The sequence below is a fragment of the Merops nubicus genome, unplaced genomic scaffold, assembly GCF_000691845.1.
Source record: "Merops nubicus isolate BGI_N331 unplaced genomic scaffold, ASM69184v1 scaffold10411, whole genome shotgun sequence".
Taxonomy (NCBI): Eukaryota; Metazoa; Chordata; class Aves; order Coraciiformes; family Meropidae; genus Merops; species Merops nubicus.
In genome coordinates this window covers 44941-66357 of record NW_008586229.1, presented here as the reverse complement: position 1 = coordinate 66357, position 21417 = coordinate 44941, and the positions used below count along the sequence as shown (strand labels likewise).

Below are 21417 nucleotides of genomic sequence, written 5' to 3'. Positions count from 1 at the left end.
GCAGGGGCTGCCGCTTGGCCATGGAGCTCAGGAGCCGCGCGGGGACGGCCGGGGCACCCAGCTCCACCTGCGGGGAGCACAACAAAGGCCACGTCGGGGGGGGACCCGCTTGGGAACGGAGCAGTTCTCCAGCCTGGACCAGCTCTGGTGTTGCAGGCTGATGGTGTTAGGCACAGAGGCGGCCCACAGCCAAAGGCATCTTCCTCTGGGGATGTCTCTTCCTCCTCATACTCTATAGACTCAAAGCTTTCCTATGTGATGTTACTTCCAGCAGGCTGTGACTCGCACTGCTTTTGAGTGTGAGCTTAGTTCAAATATTACTAGTTTGAGACAGGTACAGTGTTACTGAAAATGTATATACTAAAGTACAATATGAAATGTATATGTGTTTTAAAATTATATATACAATATACATATTCATTGTAAAATACATATATTAATTACTCTAAAGGTTTTTTTTTAAAAAATGTATCTTAAAAACATGGCTTTTTATAGATAAGTTTAAAGGACTAATGGCATTTAGCTCTCAGATAAGCACTTCAAAATGAATGACACACATATGATGGTATTCTCCTCTGGATATTTTTAAGTATTTGGTACCAGTGTCTCAAAGAAAGGCTACTTTTCACAAGTATCTGTAATAAATGGATGACAGGATTTTCTTATTCCTAACTGGAATCCTAATCTTGATGTTGCTTTTGTATCTATTAAGTGTGAAGGATTAGTGCCCTCTGTTAGAAAAAGTTAACAACTATTTTCATGCATTCTGAAAACAGTACAACCCAAGGTGGATTTCCTGTGTCCACAGCAAGATGAAAATGCCAACACGACCCCCCATACTGTGAGAACACAACAGATACTAAAATTGCCAATAGATCTTTACAGAAGAGTCTCTGTATTATAGGGAGCAGCCTTAGATGCTGTGAAAACTTGGGATCGTGTGCTGAAGCACAACTCCAGTAAAATTCCTCTGCATTACTGTACATCATGCCAGGTAACTGTGTGAAGTGGAGGTGGCTTTTATGGTCACTTCATAAACTTCATGGAGCATCAGGTAAGGATTATATATTTTGTTGCTTACCAGCTGTTAAGTGTTGTGATATGGAACAGCTTCTCTGCATTCACTGGTGGACAGACAGCAGGATCTTACCTGTGCCATGTAGATGACTCTGGTGATATCTCTTCCATTCACTACATCAGGTTCCAGGATCCAAGCACTTGGCAGAATCTCCCCTCTCACCACTTCTTTGCAGGGGTGAGGCATGGACGTGTCATGGACAGACTGGACAGCCAGGACTGACAAGTTCTCCTGAACATGACAAAGTGTGAAGATGACAATTTGAAAATAAAATTATGCATATGATAATGGTGTCTTTGTTTGCTATGAGGCATATGTTTCATAGCACTTACCTAAGAGATCTCTATTAATAAGATTTATTACATATATTTTGTCATAACCTTGCAAGTTTGTAACCAGAATATACTGAGTAACACTTGTGTTACTGCCCAATGGGACCTGGTTGAGGACTGTCATACACAGGAGGGCTTTATACATAATTCACTCATGCCACATCAGCATGGCTTTTATTCCTGCCACACTGCCACTTCTGGAAATATGAGCATGGGCTGTACTTCCTTCTCTCCTTTGTCCCTGCACCATGAGTTCAGAGCATTTACTCCTCTATGCTTCAGAGAGAACGGTCCCTTTACCTCTTTGGCTTCTACAGTAATGCAGCAGAAATCCCGGGGCTGCTTTAGGTAACACAGGGAGGTGTCAGTCACTAAGTATACTGTGAAGAAAACACCAAAAGAAAAAAAAAAAAGAAAGGGAATTAGGCTTTTGACAACTTTAACTTGTCCCAATTTCCCCACAGCCCTCAAATGTATGTGCATATTTTGACTGCTTGTCGTCCAAGAGCAGAGCTGTGGTTAATATGCTATAATGTGTCATTAAGATGCTTTTCCAAGCCACTTAAAATTTATTTTTGACCCTCAAGCCACTGTCTTTAGCTGCACTTCTGCACTGAGATGTGTTTAAAATTAGCCTTACTTCGGAAAACTCTGGCAAAACTGAAATCCCCATATTAAATAATGACATTGTTTATTCACACCTGAAGAAATTCAATAAGAAACCTCTAACTTTCTTCCTGGCTGCCAGGCTGAGCTGTGAAGTACCCAGTGATGCTGGTGGCCAGCTGTTGGTGCTGGTACTCACCCAGCTGAATGTGGCTGGTCACCTTCCTGTGCACCCGAGCTGTGTTGATCGTTCTGTCGTACAGGTGCCTTTTGCCAGGGTCTCTCACTAGGCCCCACACGCTGGGGAGAGGCCTTTCTATGACTCCTGCTCCCAGAAACCCGTGCCTCGTTGCTGAAGGGAAGACTTTGTAGTAAACCAGCACCTCTTTTTCTGTACACTGGTATCTGTCAGGGACAATGAAAGGTGTTTGCACACAGGAGGGCCAGGCACATAAAAGGCCTCGCCATGAAAAGTCCTCCTCTTAAAAAGACCTGCTGTGAACTTACTTCCAACCAGCTGCTGCTTGGCACATGTAGAGATTCCTCAGGTCATGAGAGCATGCTGCCATCACCTTAGAAAAGAATGACAAATGTACAGGTAAGAGCAAGTTCTATAAACTATGAATTGTGCTCAGTGCTGCTGCACTTAGCTTCTACTCATCCCACGACGCTGCCTTTACCACAGATAGCTTTACAGTGCTAGTAATCCTTAGGGAATAGTAACAGCCTGTCCCATGCTCTGCTGATGGAGAATATTTATATATAAGCCTTTCTAGCCTAAACTATTGTAAGAAAATGGGAGATGGGGGGAGCATCTGTCTCCAAATGACACTGAAGTTTTTCTACCAGTGTGAAATAAGCAGGTCACATGCTTTCCTTCTACCTACTCACACCCTGTCATAGGTGGCTGTGTACAACCTGTGCTGTAGGAATTCTTGGGCACTGGGGGAATTCAGCAGTTTCATCAGCTTCAGTCAAACACTTCAGCTAACATGCAACAGTCTCCTGAACCCCACAGCTGCAGCCTGGCTCACTCTCCCCACCACTTAAAATTGCTCAGTGTTTCTGTAGCTGACACCTGGGTAACCATCATCAGTGCAGGACAACAAGGCTTGTCCCTCCCATATTTGCTATGACCTCCAGTAGGAGATAGAGGAATAAGTGAAAAACTCTATTTATTTACTTACCTCGGTGGTAGCATTAGCCAAGACATGTTTGGATAAATCTTGGTATCCTTTTGTTGAAGAGGAGCTGGCAGAAATAGTTAATCCATGAGTGAACCCACAGCTGATGCTACTAGAGGGAAGGGGTGGCTGAATTCTGCTGGCCTCTGCAGGAAACAAAAAGCCACAGAGGAATAAAAGAAATGAAAAGGAAACCCACCACTATACCACTATTCTACTGTTGTAGGGACTTAATCCCTCCCTGGGAGCACCCAATCCACCTGATCCTGAGGAAGGACTGGGTGACAGCCCTTGGCTACACAATCTCTGTGTTAGTGATTACACTGCAGTTACCTCTTGTGTTGCTTAAGTAAATTTAATAGGTTTTACCACATAAAAGCTAATAAAATAACTTAAAGAATAGGCAACATCAGGCTTGAGGATAAAAAAAAGAACTTCAATGTACAATCCTTACCTCCACCCCCTCCCCACCATTCCTTGGTTCATTCAAAGCATTATTTTGGTAGCCTCTTAGGACACATCATAAGACCAACTTCAGAGGGCCTAAATCACCTTTTACTTTTTCAATAAATTCTAAGCAAGCTCTGGCTACTGGTTGATAGCATTTTTCCAAAGCCATGTAATGGTAGAGACATCCTCAAAAAAACTAGAACCAGATTTTGATTTTCATAAATAAGGCATCTTATTAGGCTTTGGGCTACACCTCAAACACAGGCAGACGTGTGTTTTACTTACCAGATGTTGAATCCTTCTGTAGTTGCTCTAACACATAAAGCTGACTGTTTCTAACAGCTGAACGACCTCGTGTGTCTCTTGAAAGCAATGCAGTTCCAGAAGAAACCTGATTTAAGAAAGAGAAGTGGGAGCTTTTGGTCTGGACTGGGAAAAAATGCATTGTGTTAGAGAGCAAGTAGAATATTCGTAGCAAATGTGCCTTACAAGGTTGGAAGCTTCTCTTGCTCAGGAGGTAACTCCTCAGCCTTTCCTCTGGTCAGGAAATGATACCTTGGGTCAGGAAATGTAGCCAAGCAAGTGCAGGGAGCAGGGGGGTTATTGCAGGGGGTTTGGTCTAGATGACCTTTGGTCCCTTCCCACCCAAACATTCTATTGAGGGAGGCACATGGAGCATACCAAATTCTGGTTTATCACAAGAAAAGGCTTGTTGTTTCTAAAACATTTGACAGATAGTGGCATTACTGACAAGAGCAACACTATCTGCTTTTCATCTGTGAGTTTAAAAAAGAAACAGAAACCCCTGTGTCACTGCCCTTTGCAATCACATAGTAACCCTTCCTCCACCCCACGTCACCCCTCTGGGGACTGGTGACACAAACCTGTCCAGCTTCACAGCTGTGACAGGATATGAACCACTTCAGAACAGGTTTCTGTTCTTACATATCCTGTTCTGTTCTCTGTCACTGTTGAAGCACCAGGAGCCCCCAGCCTCCCAGGCCAGCTGTTCCTCACCTGTGCCTCCTGGCTGCTGGGGTTACTGGCAGTGTACGTGGCAGTGTTACTGCTGTTGTAACCAGATGTTGGGCCAGAGGAGAGGCTGAGGCTGGAGTCTGTACATAAAGTGCTTGTACTTGCAAGAGTCTTCAGCCTCGCTTCTTCCTGCAGTGGGTATCACAGCATTACCAAAAAACCTCACACAAAACTTGCCTTGCACACAGCCAGTCAAATTGATGGTAACAACAGAGAAAGAGGAATAATTTAAAGAATATGAAAATTCAAAGAATAATTCAAAGAAGTCCAGTTTCTTTCAAGGAGTGTGGACAAGAAGCATTACCTTGCCATACATAAAGTATTAAATAAGAAGGCTCATTTGGAAGACCAAGATTATATTAACCATACAGTGAATCACCCTGTAAAACCTGCTAGTCTGGGAAAAAAAGCACCTTCTGCTGTTATTCTTCCCATACAAGAGTCCAGGCTGTCAAAGCAAGGCTAGGATGTTTTTCAGGGGAAAAAGAAGTTCCCTTCAGTCCCCTTTTTCTCCTTTTCAGTCCCATCTGTTGCTCTTTTCCTACTTCTCAAGTAGCTTCTGACTTAACTTGCTGCTCAAATGTATTTGTTAAAGACTGAAGATTTTACTTCAAACAATGCAACTACTCAATACCAGCCCACAAGATGGAATAAAAATTACATAAGAACATACTGAGAACTTCAAGATCATGGATACTTTCTAGGGCAGTTTTAACTTTGGTTTTCCAACTCAGGTGAATGATGTCTACATTTCACAAGAAAAATACAGGAGCAGATGTAAGACCCAGTCATGCAGAGGAGGTGCCTGAGTTCCAAGTGCCTTAAAGGGTGCAGAGCAATGAAAGGAGAGTTCACCACGTGTACACACATATGAGGAGAGGAGGTCTGCAGCTACAACTGAAGCTGCACTGTCAGGCAGTGACAAAGGTTACTGCATAAAAGCATAGTTAGAAACTGGGCAGAACAGGCACATCCTAACAAGCTATTGTCCTTGCATCTGGGAGAAAAATCCGACACTTGGACTGTGCAAGGTGGGTAACCAAGTGCAGAACTGAAAGCCCACAAGTATGGGACAAATACACACATGGAGGACAACCTCAAAAGAGAAACAGAAGGAGGAGAATAAAGGCTGTTGTGTTTAAGTACGTACTGAAATAAACTCTGTTTACCTTAGCAAACTCTTGCATAGGCTGGGCAGATGCCTCTCAGGATGGCTGTGCAAATTTGAGCCAGTGAGAAAACATTGAGAGTTTCTTGTACATAAAATGTGACTTCAGGAAGATGCAGTTCAGAAGCATGAACAGTATTCAGTTCAGTATTACTGAGATTTTTTTAACCACAGATTGGCACTTAGTTCTTTGGCTTTTCTATGCTGATATGTATCAAACAAGAGAATCAGCCACAGGAAAAGCTGATTTTAAATAAATGCAGTAATGTGGCTCATGCATCAAGGCTTCCTCTGCAGCACTCACCCTCTGCAGCTGGGAGGAGAGCTGCTCCCGCAGGCGCCGCTTCTCCTGCTCAGCTCTCTCCCGAAGTTTGTCCCTGGCTCGTGCAATCTCAGTTTTGGTTTCCTCTCGTGCCCTCTGGTAGTCTCGGAGCAACAGTTCAATGTCTGAGGGGTGCTGAATGCTTCTTCTTTTTGGTTCTTGAACTCTGTAAGGATAGGTAAAAGTGGGGGAAGACACACGTAACTACTTGAAATCACCTGACAAAATACCATGAGAAACTCCTCTTTCAACACAGAACAGGAAAATTTGCCAGAAAAACAATTAAAAATTATATTAGTCTCCCAAAAAACGTTTCTACTTCCTCTCTAAAGGCTGCATGGACATTAACCTTGGAAAACTCTTCAGACTGCAAGTCCAGTTTACCACTGAGATCACCCCATGATTGCACTGGTTATGCTTTGGCAAACTGCACACAGAATAAAGGTGTTGGGAAAATAACTGTCTCCTGACCTACCACAAAGGAAGCAGAAGTCATTTAGGGGATATGGCGGGGGAGGAGAAACTCAAATTCTAAATGGTGAAGGGTTGCAGAACTTTTTAGATATTTAACATGGAACTTAACTATTTCATGTGGCTTTTAAGCTAGTGAAGGAGTAAGAAGGCAGATTGGTCTATAATGAGTCAAGACTCCACACTTGGGCTGTCCCCCATCACACACAGAATAAATCAGATGCTTATCATGGACTGCAATAAACTAGACAGAAGATTTTCATGAACATTCTCTACAATCAGGGACATGTTTTTCCTGAAAGCACTTTCTATCCCAAACTTTAACCCTTCCTCATTGTTCTGCTGCCACAGAAGTCTCAGAACCATTAATATGCCCCAATTGTGAACATTGTTGCTGTGCATCAGGCCAGAAGAGAGGTTTCTACTGCCCTACCTGGTATTTGCCACCACATCCCTTCTCAGCTGCTGCAGATACTCTCGGCGTCTGCTGGGCAGATCTAGATCCTTCTGACTTGCATCCAGTGTCTGCAGCAGACTCAAATGCTTCTGAGGACTCAGACTTCGGCTTCTTTGGTATCTTTGGAGCCGTTTTTCTCTTTCCTTCCTCAGAGTTTCAATAGTCCTCATGTGTCTGTCAGGAAAATGTGATTAGAGCAATAAAATACATCCTGCAAAGTTACATTTTCTAATATTTAAATCATAGAACAATTTGAGCTGGAAGGAACCTTAAAGTTCCAAGCTCCCTGCCACGGGCTGGAACACCTCCCACTAGACAACATTGCTCAAAACCCCACCCAACCTAGTCCTGAATGCCTCTAGTGATGGGGCATCTACCACATCCCTGGGCAGCCTGTTCCAGTGTCTCAGTCCCCTCAGAGTGAAGAATGTCTTTTTAATTTCTAATCTAAATGTACCTGCTTTCAGTTTGAACCCATTACCCCTCATCCTATTACTACATGCCCTTGTAAAAAGCCCCTCCCCAGCTCTCTTGTAGGCAGATATTAGGTATTATTCGTAATGTAAAATTTATAGACATCTAATACCGTACAATCCCCCTGTGAATGCCCCTTTGGCCACATGCTGACAAATGATGCAGAAATTCTAGAACTCCACTGCTTTTAGAACAGTGGGAAATGTGTAAGAGGGTCTTGGTTTCTGCTTCTAATGGCTCAGAGGCAAACTGAGGACAGAGACTCATGCAGCTACTTCTAAATTTTCTTAGTTACAACAAGTTCCTAAACTGACTTCTATAATCTAATTGCTAAAATCTAGGATCTTGGGTTTTTTTCATTATTTATTTTTTATATTTGGGGGGGGGGGTTAATTTGTTTTTGAATATTCATACAGCAGCATTTATTCACAGAAGCATGGATGAGATATTCCCACAGAGTGCATCAATTACTTTTACATTGCAAGAAATCAATTAACTATATTCCCCTGATCAACAGGTACACATGATCACTCTCATAGCTGCTAGAAATTTGAAGAGGGATGTGACACTAGATTTTAATTAAACTGAATCTTATGATTTTCCCCATTTTCTTGAGGTAACCCCAAACTTTTGCCTTAAATGTGTTACATAATTGTGTATAAAAGAAGTGTAATACTATATCCCCTCACGTACAGTTCAGTGAGTGTGACTCAATGGTTAAGTGCTCATTACTCCACGTTCCTCACGCTTCATGAAGCGAGGGCGGGGTGTTCTCAGCACACTCCCTACCCCACCACCTGTTAAGTCATTTACCTCTCGTAGAGCTGCTGCCTGACCGGCCGGGGCAGCGGCTCCCCCAGAGGCCCCCTCGCCAGCGGCTCCTCGGCGGCCCCGCTCTGCAGCAGCCTCAGGAGGGCGTCCGTCTCCCCGATGCCGTAGTTGAGCTTTGCCTCGGCCAGCTCCACGGTGAGGGGGTGCTGGTGCAGGTCCAGGTGAATGCCAGACATGATCTGAGCACGCTCTCGCTGGAGCCTCTCGATCTCTCTGCTCCTGCTGTCCCAGAGCTGGGAGTTCCCTTCCGCTGCTGTGCTTCCAGGCTTCCTTCCAGCCGGACTTCGGAGATCGGTTGCGCTGTCGCTCCAGCTGAGCGACGAAGGAGGAGAGCTGCCCTTGACACCACACCAGTTGCTGAATTTATTGTGTACGGGCAAGTCACGCAGACTGTAGCTCCGGGGCCTGTAAAGCTTTGCAAAAGTACTGTTCTTGTGGAGAGGAACTTCAGTGTCACAGTCGCTTTCGGTGACGCAGTCTGTATTGTCATCTTGGAAAGACGTCTGCACATCGCTCCCAGCGGAGGGTGGGGGAGGGCAGCTGCTTTCATTGTGCCAGGAGAAATCGTGGAATTGTAGAGAAGATGTTTCTACCAGAGATTCTGAGGACGTGCCAGCGTTTGTCTTACTTGAACAAGTGGCGCTAATTCTTTGATTAAAAAGGAAGTTGGCATTTGGAGGTGAGGAGTAGTGAATCGAAGCACTATCAGGATTACCAACAGGCTTTTCGTGTCCAGTTCCAGCTGAAGCACCCTTTCCTCCCCTCGTGACATACATACAACGAAGCGACCGTGCCAGTGGACTGTGGTCTCTGAGATCACTTGTCAAAACTTCCCTGTGGCCCGACACCTCCAAAGTACCACTAGAGTGATACAGTCGCTTGGCACAAATGGTAGTGCGGGTGTTGACCGTCAGTCTATGCTGCCGTTCCAGGTCTTTTGAACCATCCCGTCCTAAAAGCTCTTTGGCTGCTTTCTTATCTGAGAAGCTTCCAGATTTGTTTCTCATGCTCTTGTGTTCTCTAGAAGCACTAGATTCACTGTCTGCCTCTGTCTGTGAAAAGTTGTCCACATGAGGTTGCCTGCTGCACTGTGCACCCGCCCTCTGCTTGCTCTCGTTGTGAAGGGGACTTGAAACATCATTGGGATATCCAAGAGGTTCCTTAGTAGGGCAGATGGACTTGTTATAAGCAGCCTGGCTGCTGGGGCTAGCACTAAGAGTAAGAATAGGGGAAGAGGCCCTGTCGACTAGCAGGGTGTTTTTGTAACAAAATTTTCTTTCTCCTGGAACCTCCAGTTCATTGACACTTCTTTTATCCTGAGCATAAAACGCTGGAGATTGAGAAGTGCTACCAGTAGGGCTGCTCACTACAGTGCATGAAGAACTGTCTTGCCCTGACTTCAGTGAAGATGATGTGACAGATGAAACTCTGGTACTTGCAAAACCAACATTCTGCTGTGTACTTGATGATGTCTTTTGAAACTCTAAGATAGAAGTGGAGGCTCTGGGTAAGAGAGGCAGACGCATAAAGGAGTCTTCCAAAATGCTGTCAAGGCTGTCGTGGAAGTCAGGATTGCCCAGATTTCTCATCTCTGTTTGTTCCTGTGTCCTCTCTTTAAGAGAAAGTGTTTCCTCTTTCCTTTTGGGAATCTTACCTACTACATCTGCACCTATTCCTTTCCAATCAACATTTACTGCCCGAGCTGCCCTCAATTCGTTTTCCATTTTTGCCTCCACTTGCTTTTCTTCATGTTTGCTTTGAGGTTCTTCCAAGACCTCAGTTTGAGTGCCTACATCTGCTGTAGTCTGGGTGCAGCTATCTGATCTAGTAGCCTTTACAGCCTCTTCAGTTCCTCTTTGGCTGATTTTGGCATTCTGCTCATTCTCTATCATACTCTGTTGGGAGAGGTTTCCCAACAGCTCAGAAGTGTTCTGAATGAGCTGTGACAGATGCATGGACAGGTTCTGCATGCTTGTCCAAGAAGAAGGCTGATGAAATAAATCTTTGTTTGCTTCCTGCTTTCTTGCAGAAACATCTGTATAGCTTCTCTGCTGTCTTCTTTGCCTTTTATACCTTCCTGTCGTTGCTGTTTGTGTTCCTTGCTCACATGTAACCCCTGGTTGTTTTTTGGAAGACATTTCAGACTCAGAAGGATATAATAGTACAATTTCATCAACCTGCATTGCAGAGTTACTAGGTTGAGCCAAAGGATTCTCAAATTCAGCAGTGTTGTTTCCTGGACTAGTTTTCAACGTTTCACTGGATATGTTGCTACACTGCTTAGTACTGTCACTGGAGTATGCAGACTGAAAGTCTTGTCTGACATCGTCCCATCCTTGAAGACCTTCAATGCTGCTCAAAGTGCTTGATAAAACTTTTGCTGTGGCATACGAACTGAGATGAGAATGAAATGGAGAATTTTGAGCATTCAATCCATTGTCTACACTGGAACATCTCATAACTTTACGATTTTCCAGGTTTATAGGAATTTGATTGCAGGAAACGTCACTTGCACTTCCAAAAACATACTGTTTCCAGCCAATCTTGCAAGATCCATCTCTTTGCCATGGATGAATATATGGGTTGATATCACTTGAATTAAAATGCATTGTATCTTTATTGTCTTGCAAAAATAAATCTGTTTCTGGCTGGTATCCAGCTTCGCCAACTTTCCCTTCACTACACTGAGTTACAGAACTACTCTTGGAATGGACATCTGCTTCTGCACCCAGGGAACTGTGACCTGTGTGCAGCAAGGATGGTGGAGATTGAGTGGTACAGTCTTTTAAAGACTGGCTGCTTTGGGTTCTTGCTGCAAAATTTTGTAAATTTTGTGGGTCACACTTTGCAAGCTTCTTAGTTTGTGTCGCTCTTTGCTGAAATCTGGGGCTAGATTTAACCTGTAGAAAGTTCTTTGATTCCTGCTTTGAAAATCTTTCAGTTCCATGAAGATCATCTTCAGTTGGTGATGGAGGTTCTACGCTCATATTTAAATCTTGTAGTGATTTAGATGCAGAATATAACAAAGGATCTACCTTAGATGAAGCTTCCAAACCATATTCTATATCAGAGAAGACAGCAATAGCTGGAGCTGATAGTCTGTGACTTTGTAAATAAGGTCTCTGTTCACTTTGTTTACAGCTCTTTGTATTATTCCGTGTAGTAGAATATGATCTTTTGCTCCTGAGTTGCACCAATTTGGATTCTTGAGGAGACAAATAATGTTTTTCTGGTAAAAACTTTAGGGAGGTACTTTCATTATTCTTTGCAGAAAATTTTAGTCTTTCTGACTGCAGAGTCTTATTCCTCATTATAACATCTCCTGCTGTTGAACAACTGTCAGCATCATGACTATCAATGCTTGAACCTGTATTATTTTTGCAAAGTAAAACTTCTTTTCTACCATCTGTATTTGTTGTATCTAGCACCTGTTCTATCTCTTCACCTGTAGGCACATACTGACAATTATCTTGTAGATCTGCAGGTTTTTTTCTAAAACCCAAGACAGTGTGGTACACTCGTCTGGGATCAGTGCTTCTGCTGAACGTGGGATATGTTGGACTATACGAATTGCAGGTGTGTTCAGGACCCACATCAACACCTCCTGGACACAGACTTTCCCACATTGTAACTTCTGAGCCTACTACTTCATTTGCACAATCTGAGGATACTAGATTAGTTTGCTCTTCAACAAGTTCTCTGCTTAATGTTTTTCTGTGCTCTGCCTTTACTGCAAAATGTTCAGCCTCGGTATTTGAATGCAGTTCTTCCAAATTTCTGTCAAGTAGTTTTCTCCTCTGTCCCTCTTTAACAAGAATTGCCCTTCTAGTATTCCAAAAAGGTAAAGATGGCAATAAAAGAGAAGTAGCATTTTCTACTTTATCTGTGTGTTCTGTGAAAGCTTCTTGTGGTGGAACTTTACCCCAGTGGTGCTGATCAGCTTTTCTATCGTTGTCAAATTTTTGACAGTTGCTTCCATATGCAGGTTCCCCATCTACAGCACGGTTTTTATATGGAGTAGAGTCTGTGTCTGATACTGGACAGTGTCTGTTTTCTTTTGCAAGAGACAGTAAGATACTTCCTGACGTATGCATTGGCTCATCAAACACCACAGCCTTATCAGACTGAGTGTCTTGTATTTGCAAAACAGCAAATGGAGAACATCTCAAAACATTTGCCTGTGAAATATCGTACGCGCCAGCTTCACCGTGGCCTGTGTCTGCAGTTAAAGATGATCCTGAAAACGGCGTTAGGGATGGGTGATTGACACTTGCAAGTACTTGGGGGAAATCTTCTTTTACAGAGCATGTATCTGCAGAACTGCTGGACACTTGCTCAGCCAAAAAAGTGTCATGAAATGAGTCCTCAAGATGACCAAATATTAGAGATTTTGAGTCACCTGGTAAACAAGAAGTGTCAAAAGCACTGATGTTCTTGGAGCTTTGAAATGGTGTATCAGCTGGCATCTCTTCTGCAAGGTAGGATGGAAGAGACTTTGATTCTTGACTGCCAGTCTGTCCTTGGCTCTGAAAAGTAAGTGAGCCTGACTCTGGTACAGTCACACTAGGAGTGTTACTGTAGTGTTCTGAGTACTCATGAATTTTATTTTCTTCTATGTCACTGCAGTTCTGAAAAGAACCTTGGATTATTTTCTCCTTTTGATCTGTTTCCACAACTTTTTCCAGGCGTTTACTATTCTGAGCATATGTGGCCTCTGCAACTGCAGAACTATTCTTCCTTTCACTTCCTTTTTGAGAAACATCAGCAAAAGTTACAGATATACTTAAATCAGTTGATTTACTTTCAAAGTACTTTGTTTCTTCAGAGAGAATATTATCATTTTTACCTTTGTCTCTGTTGTTGGCAATAAAAACATCTGTAGATGATGCTGGATGATTCAGGAGACCAAGAGAATGTTCAGAAGTGCCTGAGTTCCTATTATAATTTAGAAACTCTTTCCTGTAATGTGGATTTTCCCACAGAGACTTGTTCAGGACTTCTGAAGGGGTTGAAGTGTTCTCAGCAACAGTGCTGCTTGGTTGGTCTATGCAGCACTCTGTAGAAGTCCAGTGCTCCTGATTTTCTCTGGGCTCTCGCTGATACCCAGCTACACCAGGAAAATCTGCACTGCCATTTTTACTGTTTGTTGTAGTATAGCTTGTGCTTAAAAATTTCTCCTTCTCATCTTGCTGTGCTAAAGTCCCTGAGTGAAGTACTTTCTGAGTTGCATTAATACTGTGAAACGGTTTTTGCAAAGACATTTCTAGTAAAGGATGCATTTCCCCCTGCCCTCGATCTTCCACCACTTCTTGCTCTGAAGAAGACAGTGGGTTTGAATTCTCCAGGAGCAGTGAGTCAGGCACAGTGGTGCCCTTTTCCTCTTGAGCTGCATCTTCCATGGAATTAAGGCAGTCTTTTGATAGTTTATTAACCTTTAAATCCACACTCTGTTCTTCATTAGCATCGTTAACGCCCTGAATTTTATCTTCAGAAGACTCTAATTTTTCCAAGGAAAACAAGCTTCCTTTGGCCCCTTGCTGAAGTACAACAGTTTCACACTCGGGACTGCCTGCACCGTAGGAAGAGCTGTTCTCATTGACAGGTTGCTCATAAGCAGGTACACTGTTAAATACACAGGATTCTTCCTCCTGCCTGTCTTGTGTGGCCCTGGTTTGCAGAAAAGCTACTTTCTCACTCAGCATTTTAGCAGAAACATCTTTGCTTCCCCTCATTTTGTCGACGGTAACAGGCGTACCGACACAGACCTCACCCTGCAGTAACGTTTCGTAGTAAGGCAGAACAGCTCCATTTCCAACACTGATGTTGGATGGTTTTGTAGGTCCTTTCAGTGCAGTGGGAACACCTTGAACAAGATGGGAATCATCTCTTACTCCAAGATATAAAAGATGGTTTACGGACTGGCATGGAGACTCCTTCAGCGAGCCTTCTTGGTTTTTTTCAGTAGACATCAGTGTCGCTGCTGGATTTTGTTGCTTGCTGGTATCTTCACTATTTCCAGAAAAGCTGGTAGACATCCACTGGCTTTCTCTTAAGATTTCTTTTAATCTGCTCTCATCATGTGTCGTTTGGCAGCTGTCTTTGTCTTCAGGGAACAGTTCGTTCAGGTGTTGTAAAATGATCAGTTCTACCTCCTCTGTGTTTTCTGCAGACATCTGCTTTTCTTTGTCTGTTTTGGCCATTTGTACTAGATTCATCAGAGGCACTTTCTCCTCCTTCACTCTGGAACCTACTGGATCCAACTCACAAATATCAGATCTTTTTCTAACAATACTTGCATTCAAGTCTTCTGAAGTGCCATGCTCAGGATATTGCATAGAGCAGCTCATGTATGTATGGCTGTCCTCTTTAATGTGGAGACCTTTAAATTCTTGTTCTATTCTATATTGGTCAATACCTGTACCAGCATCAACCAAATATTCACATGCATCTGTATCTTTCATGACTGCATTTCTTGTATCTGTAAGAGAGTCCACTGAGCCACCATCTTCACTCATTTCAGTAGGATCATGGTAACTTGAATCATCTTCTAACAGTATATTCTCCTCTAGTCCTGAAGCTGTCAGGTATCTTTCAGGGATCTTAAACGGATTTAAAATTTCCTCTTTGTCATCTGTGTCACAATACATCTGATGTAGAGCTGGAGACTCCTCAGTAAATAAAACATTCTCATCTGTGCATATGACTTCTTGCCTCGTAACGATCAGCCCGTCAGTGTTCATCAGGGTAATTTGTTCTTGGCTCCCAGTCACTTTACATTCATTAGCCTTGTCTTCCTGGGGCAAACAGTTTGGTACACAAGGTTCAGTTAAATTGCTAGAGTTTAACTGTCCCTCATTTTCAGGTTTTGCTAGAATATTTCCATGCCTACTTGTGATTAATACTGTTGCAACTACATCCTCTGTATTAAACGCATTTTCTATTGTTTGGTTCATCTGTAAAAGCCCCTCACAAGTATCAAGGAAGCCTGAAGTACTCTGAGTATTATCTGTTGGGTGGGAAGACACAGCTGAAGGAGTGTTTTGGGGAGCAACAGAAAACTCTGGTGCATAAACACCTCTATCTGTTTTCTCCCTTTTTTCTTTTTGGCAAAAGCTGCTTGTTTCAAGTTGGCTGCCAGAACGCACCAGTGCTTGTGATCCCTGAGTGTGCTCTGCCCTGGTGCTGCCTACCTCCAGTTCATCTTTCTCCACCTCTTCATGTGTCAGGCACAGATTTGTATAGAACTCACATTGAACCTCACAAGCTACAATATCAATAGGTTTCTTTGGATTCTGAGATAGACTAATGCCTTTAAAATCCTCTCCACTCCTGTCTTCAGCTACACTTTGGACTTGGACTACTGGGTAGTCAGGTAAACTTTCAGTCTGTCTGGATTTAATTCTCAATGCTTCTTTATCTAATTTGATTGCACAATTCATTAATTTTGTTAATTCTTCATCAGGGTCTGCTTTTGTATTTTGGTAAGGGACTATAGTTTCTTCTGAATCAGTTTCTGGGTTTCTTAAAAATTCGGATTCTTTATTTACATACAGACTCTCTTCTTGAGAAGCAGTAGCTGACATATTTGTGTTGTATTCAAATACTCTTCCCAGCTTTGAGTTTACACCATCTTCAAGCAAGATATCCTCTTGGCAATCACTTTCCAAAAAGGCTTCTTTCTCTTCCCTTGGTTCAAGTAAAGATTTATTCTTTGTTTCTGTTTCCAAGAGACTGGTTGCATCAAATTCCGCAGAAACGTCGGTCACCTTACACATACAGTTCTTCTGCCCTGTTGATTTTGAAGAGGATGCTGTGCACAGGCAGACAGAACGTACATCACAACAACTTCTGGTGGTGCTGACTTCCACAGAAAGATTAGATGTAGCATTGCAATCTCCCTTCACTACTGTGCCATGCTCCACCAGTGTATCATAATTTTCAGTCTCAGATGCACTCTGAAAAAGATCTGCTTTTGGTGAACCTTTGTAAAACATGCTGGAGTTGGCCTCTGGGAGAACATCACTTGTGCTCTCACCAATAGCAGCAGGGAACAACTCAGTGTCTTTTCCATTTCCGTTCACTATGAGATAACTCATTTCATTTATCACTAAGTTTTCATATTTGGATGAAGATTCTTTCTCAGCTACAGACTGAGCATTCAAGACATTGTGTTCTTCGCTTCCACTGCTTTCTTCTCTTCTATTATCAATGCACAATGTAGAATTTTCTGAACTCTGTTGGGATAAGCAACTTGCCTGACTGTCTGCTAAAGCACACTCATGGGGATAATTTTTTGAAAGAGGTTTTCTTTTGAATTCATAATGATTCAGTAAAGACAAGTCTTCACCCTTTGGCTCACATTCTTCAGTGTCTCTGAATGAAGGCACCTCTGGTGCAATATCTGCCAAGCTATCTATGCTAGATTCCATACAGAAAATCTCTTTTTGAGTCATCTCTATTGGCGCTGCAGATTGGTCGTAACTTGTGCTGCGAGCAACAACTAAAGCGTTACATTGATACGTTGTCTTCTGTGAGGAAACACCTGTCTCTCTTGTTTCTTCTGCAGATATTCGTTCACAATCTGTTTCTTGTGTTGTTTCCAGATCACTCTCCCCAGACCTGAGGAGGCCAACTGCAACAGCTGATTCTGCTCCTTGGCCAGAGAATGTCTGAAGCTCATAACTGTTGACTAGAGAATGGTTCTTGTTTTTTAAGTCACTGAGAAAGAAACCTTCATCACAATATGTTGGTATCTCCCTTCTTGGAAAAAGCTGCCCATGGCTTCCAAATTGGGCTTGTTTTACCTCTGTTGAGGTCATATTATGAGCAAGTCCTGTAGAAAATTCAGCAGCAGGTGCACTGACAGATGCACTTCCACTGCCTGAATCTGTTGTACTTGATTTTGTCACCAATTTATTGTAGTCACCATCGAGGTCATCTTTTTCAAAAGTTCTGAAGAAATCATCCTCGAAATCTGCATCTACACAGCCATTTTTCTGCTCTGAGATTTGCATAGGCAACACAGAAATAAAAGGTGTCTTTTCCAGACTGGGATCTTGCGTCAGCTCTGGAGGAGTTATGGGGAGAGAATTCTCCTCTTTCCTGGATACCAGTGACAAGCAGTCTGCAGTGGAGGCACTTTCCAAACAGCTGAACGTTTCCGTGCATTCCGTGGTAGACATGTAAGTAGATAATTCATTCAGTTGTTCTTGTTCAGGATGATTTGACCTTGAATGTTTGTAATAATCATGCTTTGCTGAAACAGGAACAAAAGAGGAGCTTGGTCCTACTGAGCTAACAAATGAGGACATTACATTTTGAGATTCCGAGGAAGAATTTTCATTAGAATCTGTCCATCCCTTAAGAATCTTATTTAACAATCTACTCTCAGAAACCCTGCTTGCAGTTGCTGTTGTTTCAGGTAAAGGTACTTCTGATGTGTCAGAGGAGAAAACTGTGTTTAATTCATTTATACGATGTGAGAAGTGAGTAATGCTGCGTATCTGCTTAGAGCCAGAAACAAAAGCAACTTCAGCAGCTGACTGCTTTAGTTCATCTTTCCTTAGCCAAAGCTCTGGTTTGGAGCACAAATGAGCTTCTTGAAATTCCAAATTTGCATGGGAAGAAGGTGCTGTTATTCTGGGGCTGCTGAAGTCAACCTTTGAGTCACAGGAAGACCAAGCATCAGTAGTAAGCAAAGGATTTCCGCTTGCACAATACAGTCTTCTACCACGAGACCTTTCTTGTTCTACAAAGGAGACTTTTGTCCCCTTCAGCAACTGCTTGCAAGCATTACTGGAGGCAGGCTGTGGTTTAGTGTCCAAATAAAAGGAACTGCTCAGCTTCAAATCGTAATTTGTCCCTTCTGTATCTCTGTCACAGGCCTTGGACTCATGCTCTTCCTCAGTCTGCACAGTTGGTGATGTAGGGGTTTGTAACTTCCAAAAAATCTCCGCTGGCACTTCATCAGAGGAATCAGATTTGGATTCTTCTACTGGATCTTCTGCTGGCATCTCTTCTCCATCAGCCAAGCTGTCCAGAGAAAAGCTTCTTTCAGGCTTTCCCAGTCCCCTTCGAGATATGTAGGTCACCAGAGGGGAAATAGGGTGATCAGTTCGGCTTTTGTAAAGCTTAGCTGGCTCGTGCGGGGCCTCTGACTTGTGAAATCGGCTCTTGCTTTGCTTTTTGGCTTTATTTTCCTTTTCTATCAGAGAGTCTTGTGACATTTGACTGTCATCGCTCTCAGAATCCTCTGGGTTGGCAAGACACCTGTTTCTGTCAAAATCCTCTTGTTTTGGTTTCTCTGTGAAAGCTTTCGCATAAGCGCAGGAGAGAGAATCTACAGAATAGGAACTGTCAGTATCAGAAATCTCATTTTCATCATCCTCTTGCCAGTTGCCCAGCACATCTGTGGCTGTTTTGGACACGCCAGCACTCAGCATCTCAGCACTGTGCCACTTTTTCTCTACATAAGAGAGTGGTGCCTGTGTGTTCATCTTCGTGAGGTTTCCTACTGATGTTGCCACCATCATAAATTCTTGCTGTTCCACTGATGACTTCTCATGACCTGGCAAGGCTGAGTTTGGTGCTCTCTTCCAGTTCTTGGCTGTCTGGTTTAGATGGACTGATGGTGGGTTTCCAGACACCACTTTCTTCATTTCCTTAGGAAAGTTTTCTGCAGAAGACCTGTGGCCTTTTCCATTGATATCCATGCTAGTCTTTTTATTGGCTACCTGAGCTCTATTTTGTTCTAGATTGCTACTTGCAGGCTGACTTAGATCTCTTAGCACCTTTGCTTTTGTCATTCTTTTCCCTGTAATAAAGGTTTCAGGCTCATCTTTCTCCTTAAAAAGATCAAGAGAGGAGCCTTTAGAGGTCTGGGTTTGAGATCCAGCTTGCCCTGGGTTGTCATCCAACATTTCAATTTTTTGATCATTTTTATTGATGTAAGCCATGGTAGCTGAATCATTAGAGTCTTTTTCTGCTCCTTTTTTATTTCCAAATGAAGATGTTTTCTGTTCTTCAGTTAGCTGCCTCTGGACTGAAAAGGGGATCCCTTTTTCATCATTAAGGTCATCACTCCCAGAAACATCTTTACCTCTTTTGTAAAGATGTTCTACAGATGACAACCTCCACTTTGTATTGCCTTCACAGCATTGATCAGTATTTGGTGAGGTAGATAACTCTGAGACAGTCTCCCCATTCAACAAACAGCTGTGGAAATAAAGAAGAAATAAAGCCTAGTCATCATTTGGATAATGTACTTAACAAAACTGCCACATCAGAGATGTCTTGTAGTTAAGAGTAATAATACACCAAGTAACAATCTTAATGCCCTTCAAAATCAAATTCTAGCAATGAATAAATAAAACAAACACATACAAAATTCTCCAGTAACCATACAATCCCCCAGATATCCTAAAATCTGTTCTGCAGCACAAAAGAATTGCTCCATGCTGTGTGTTACACCTTGGTACCTAGTCTCTGTAGGCTGAAGTAGCTGCAAACATCAGTGAAAAATAAAGGATTGTTCTAAGTCACAGAAATCTACTTAGCAGAGTTTAGCTATTTCCTGTCACTAGGACCATGCTGTGATAGACAACCTGGCACCCCAACTTCTTAGAACTCCATAGAGATGTTTATTCAGCTTGAGAAAGGCTGGACAACTTAGGAGTCCAATCCAGAATCACCTCAGGTACTCTGAAGGAAGAGTTTGACCCTAATCAGGATAATACGATGCAGAAATTAGTATTTACCAACAGTTTGAACAAGGTAAGAACAAGAGTTAAGCTGGCTCTGGAAAGCATTCACAAGGAGGTAAGAAGTGCAGAAGGGCTTGAGAGACCAATGTAGAAGATGGTGAGAAACACCACATCTAAGAGCTAAGCATGGAATGTACTGTGTAGGTCAAACAGCTCTGTTGTGATATGAAATACAGTTAAGTTCGCAGACATTGCAAGTTCTGGGATTGTTTTACTACACTGAAAGGAATGCTGTGTTACAGGTGGCCACTGAAATTGCCTTGAATTAATTTAGTTTTCAGTGTGCAGAGGAACTGGCAGATGTTAACTCACCTGGGTACCTGGGGCAGATGTGGAGTACAGAATGAACGCTGCCTGTGCTGCGAGGAACCTGAACCCAACGACTTCCTTCTCTTTTGCAACTGGTGATCCAAAGCGGACCAAACAGCAGTGTTTTCATTTAGGACTTGGGATTGCTTCACACACTCTTCACTGAGCCAGCAGCTAGCTTCTAGCTGCTCTAGGTTTTGCTTGGCTTCCAATAACTTCTGCTTCTTGACTATTCTTTCCAGATGGAATTTGACCTTCTTCCGTCTTATGTTTCTTTCTGCCTTTTTTAAGGAGTATCTCTGCAAGAGCTCCAGCTGCACCAGCCTCTTCTTGTTCTGCTGCAGCAGGGAAGGGCAGATTTCCAGCCCAAACGTACTCTGCACCTCGGCCTCTGCATACAGCGTAGGCTCTGTTTGCACTGCAAACTCCCTCTGCTGTTGCTGAAGGGCAGCCAGTCGTTTATTCTCATTTATAAGCCACTGCTGGTCTGTAAACAAAACAATGATTGAAAGAAAGTAAAAATTGTAGGAAAGGCTTTTTTTACTGTCTTGTTTCTTAATTTAATCAGCCTTCAGAGCTCATTTGAGAACAGAATTTCTGTGCACATAGCTCAGAGTCTTGACAAACTATTTTCCTTGTTCAAGCTAAACCAGAACCAATTCTCTGCTCAATGACTTTACTTTTCAGCTCAGTCTTTTCTAACTAAGTGCACTTTCTGAAGGTAATGGCATGCTTTTGCAGACACCACCTGCTAGAAGTGTAGTGCTTGAGTTACTACCACGGGCTGGCATGTGCAGAAAGGCTCTTGCTTACTTGCTCCTACAGAAACTTTAGGTCACTGCTAAATCTTGGTACCACTATGGAGTGCCATGCATGAAAGGGTTGCAGGTAAAAAAGTCACACCTGTGGGAAGAAGAAGACAGGAGAGGTGACCCTAA

The 21417-nt window shown here is 42.9% G+C and overlaps 1 protein-coding gene across 1 annotated transcript in view; it reads right to left on the bottom strand.

Annotated features, from left to right (window-relative positions):
• Nucleotides 1–4: 4 nt before the first annotated feature.
• Nucleotides 5–21417, bottom strand: part of STARD9 (StAR-related lipid transfer (START) domain containing 9) — a gene marked incomplete at both ends in the record, with an annotated part of 59530 nt that continues 38117 nt past the window's right edge. The window contains 13 exons of the mRNA XM_008948584.1: nt 5–67; nt 1151–1309; nt 1711–1790; nt 2216–2421; nt 2524–2588; nt 3204–3346; nt 3936–4041; nt 4668–4814; nt 6158–6341; nt 7080–7277; nt 8391–13360; nt 13406–19622; nt 20483–20966. Coding sequence (XP_008946832.1) covers nt 5–67; nt 1151–1309; nt 1711–1790; nt 2216–2421; nt 2524–2588; nt 3204–3346; nt 3936–4041; nt 4668–4814; nt 6158–6341; nt 7080–7277; nt 8391–13360; nt 13406–19622; nt 20483–20966 — 13022 coding nt within the window. The remainder of the gene's footprint in view (nt 68–1150; nt 1310–1710; nt 1791–2215; nt 2422–2523; nt 2589–3203; nt 3347–3935; nt 4042–4667; nt 4815–6157; nt 6342–7079; nt 7278–8390; nt 13361–13405; nt 19623–20482; nt 20967–21417) is intronic.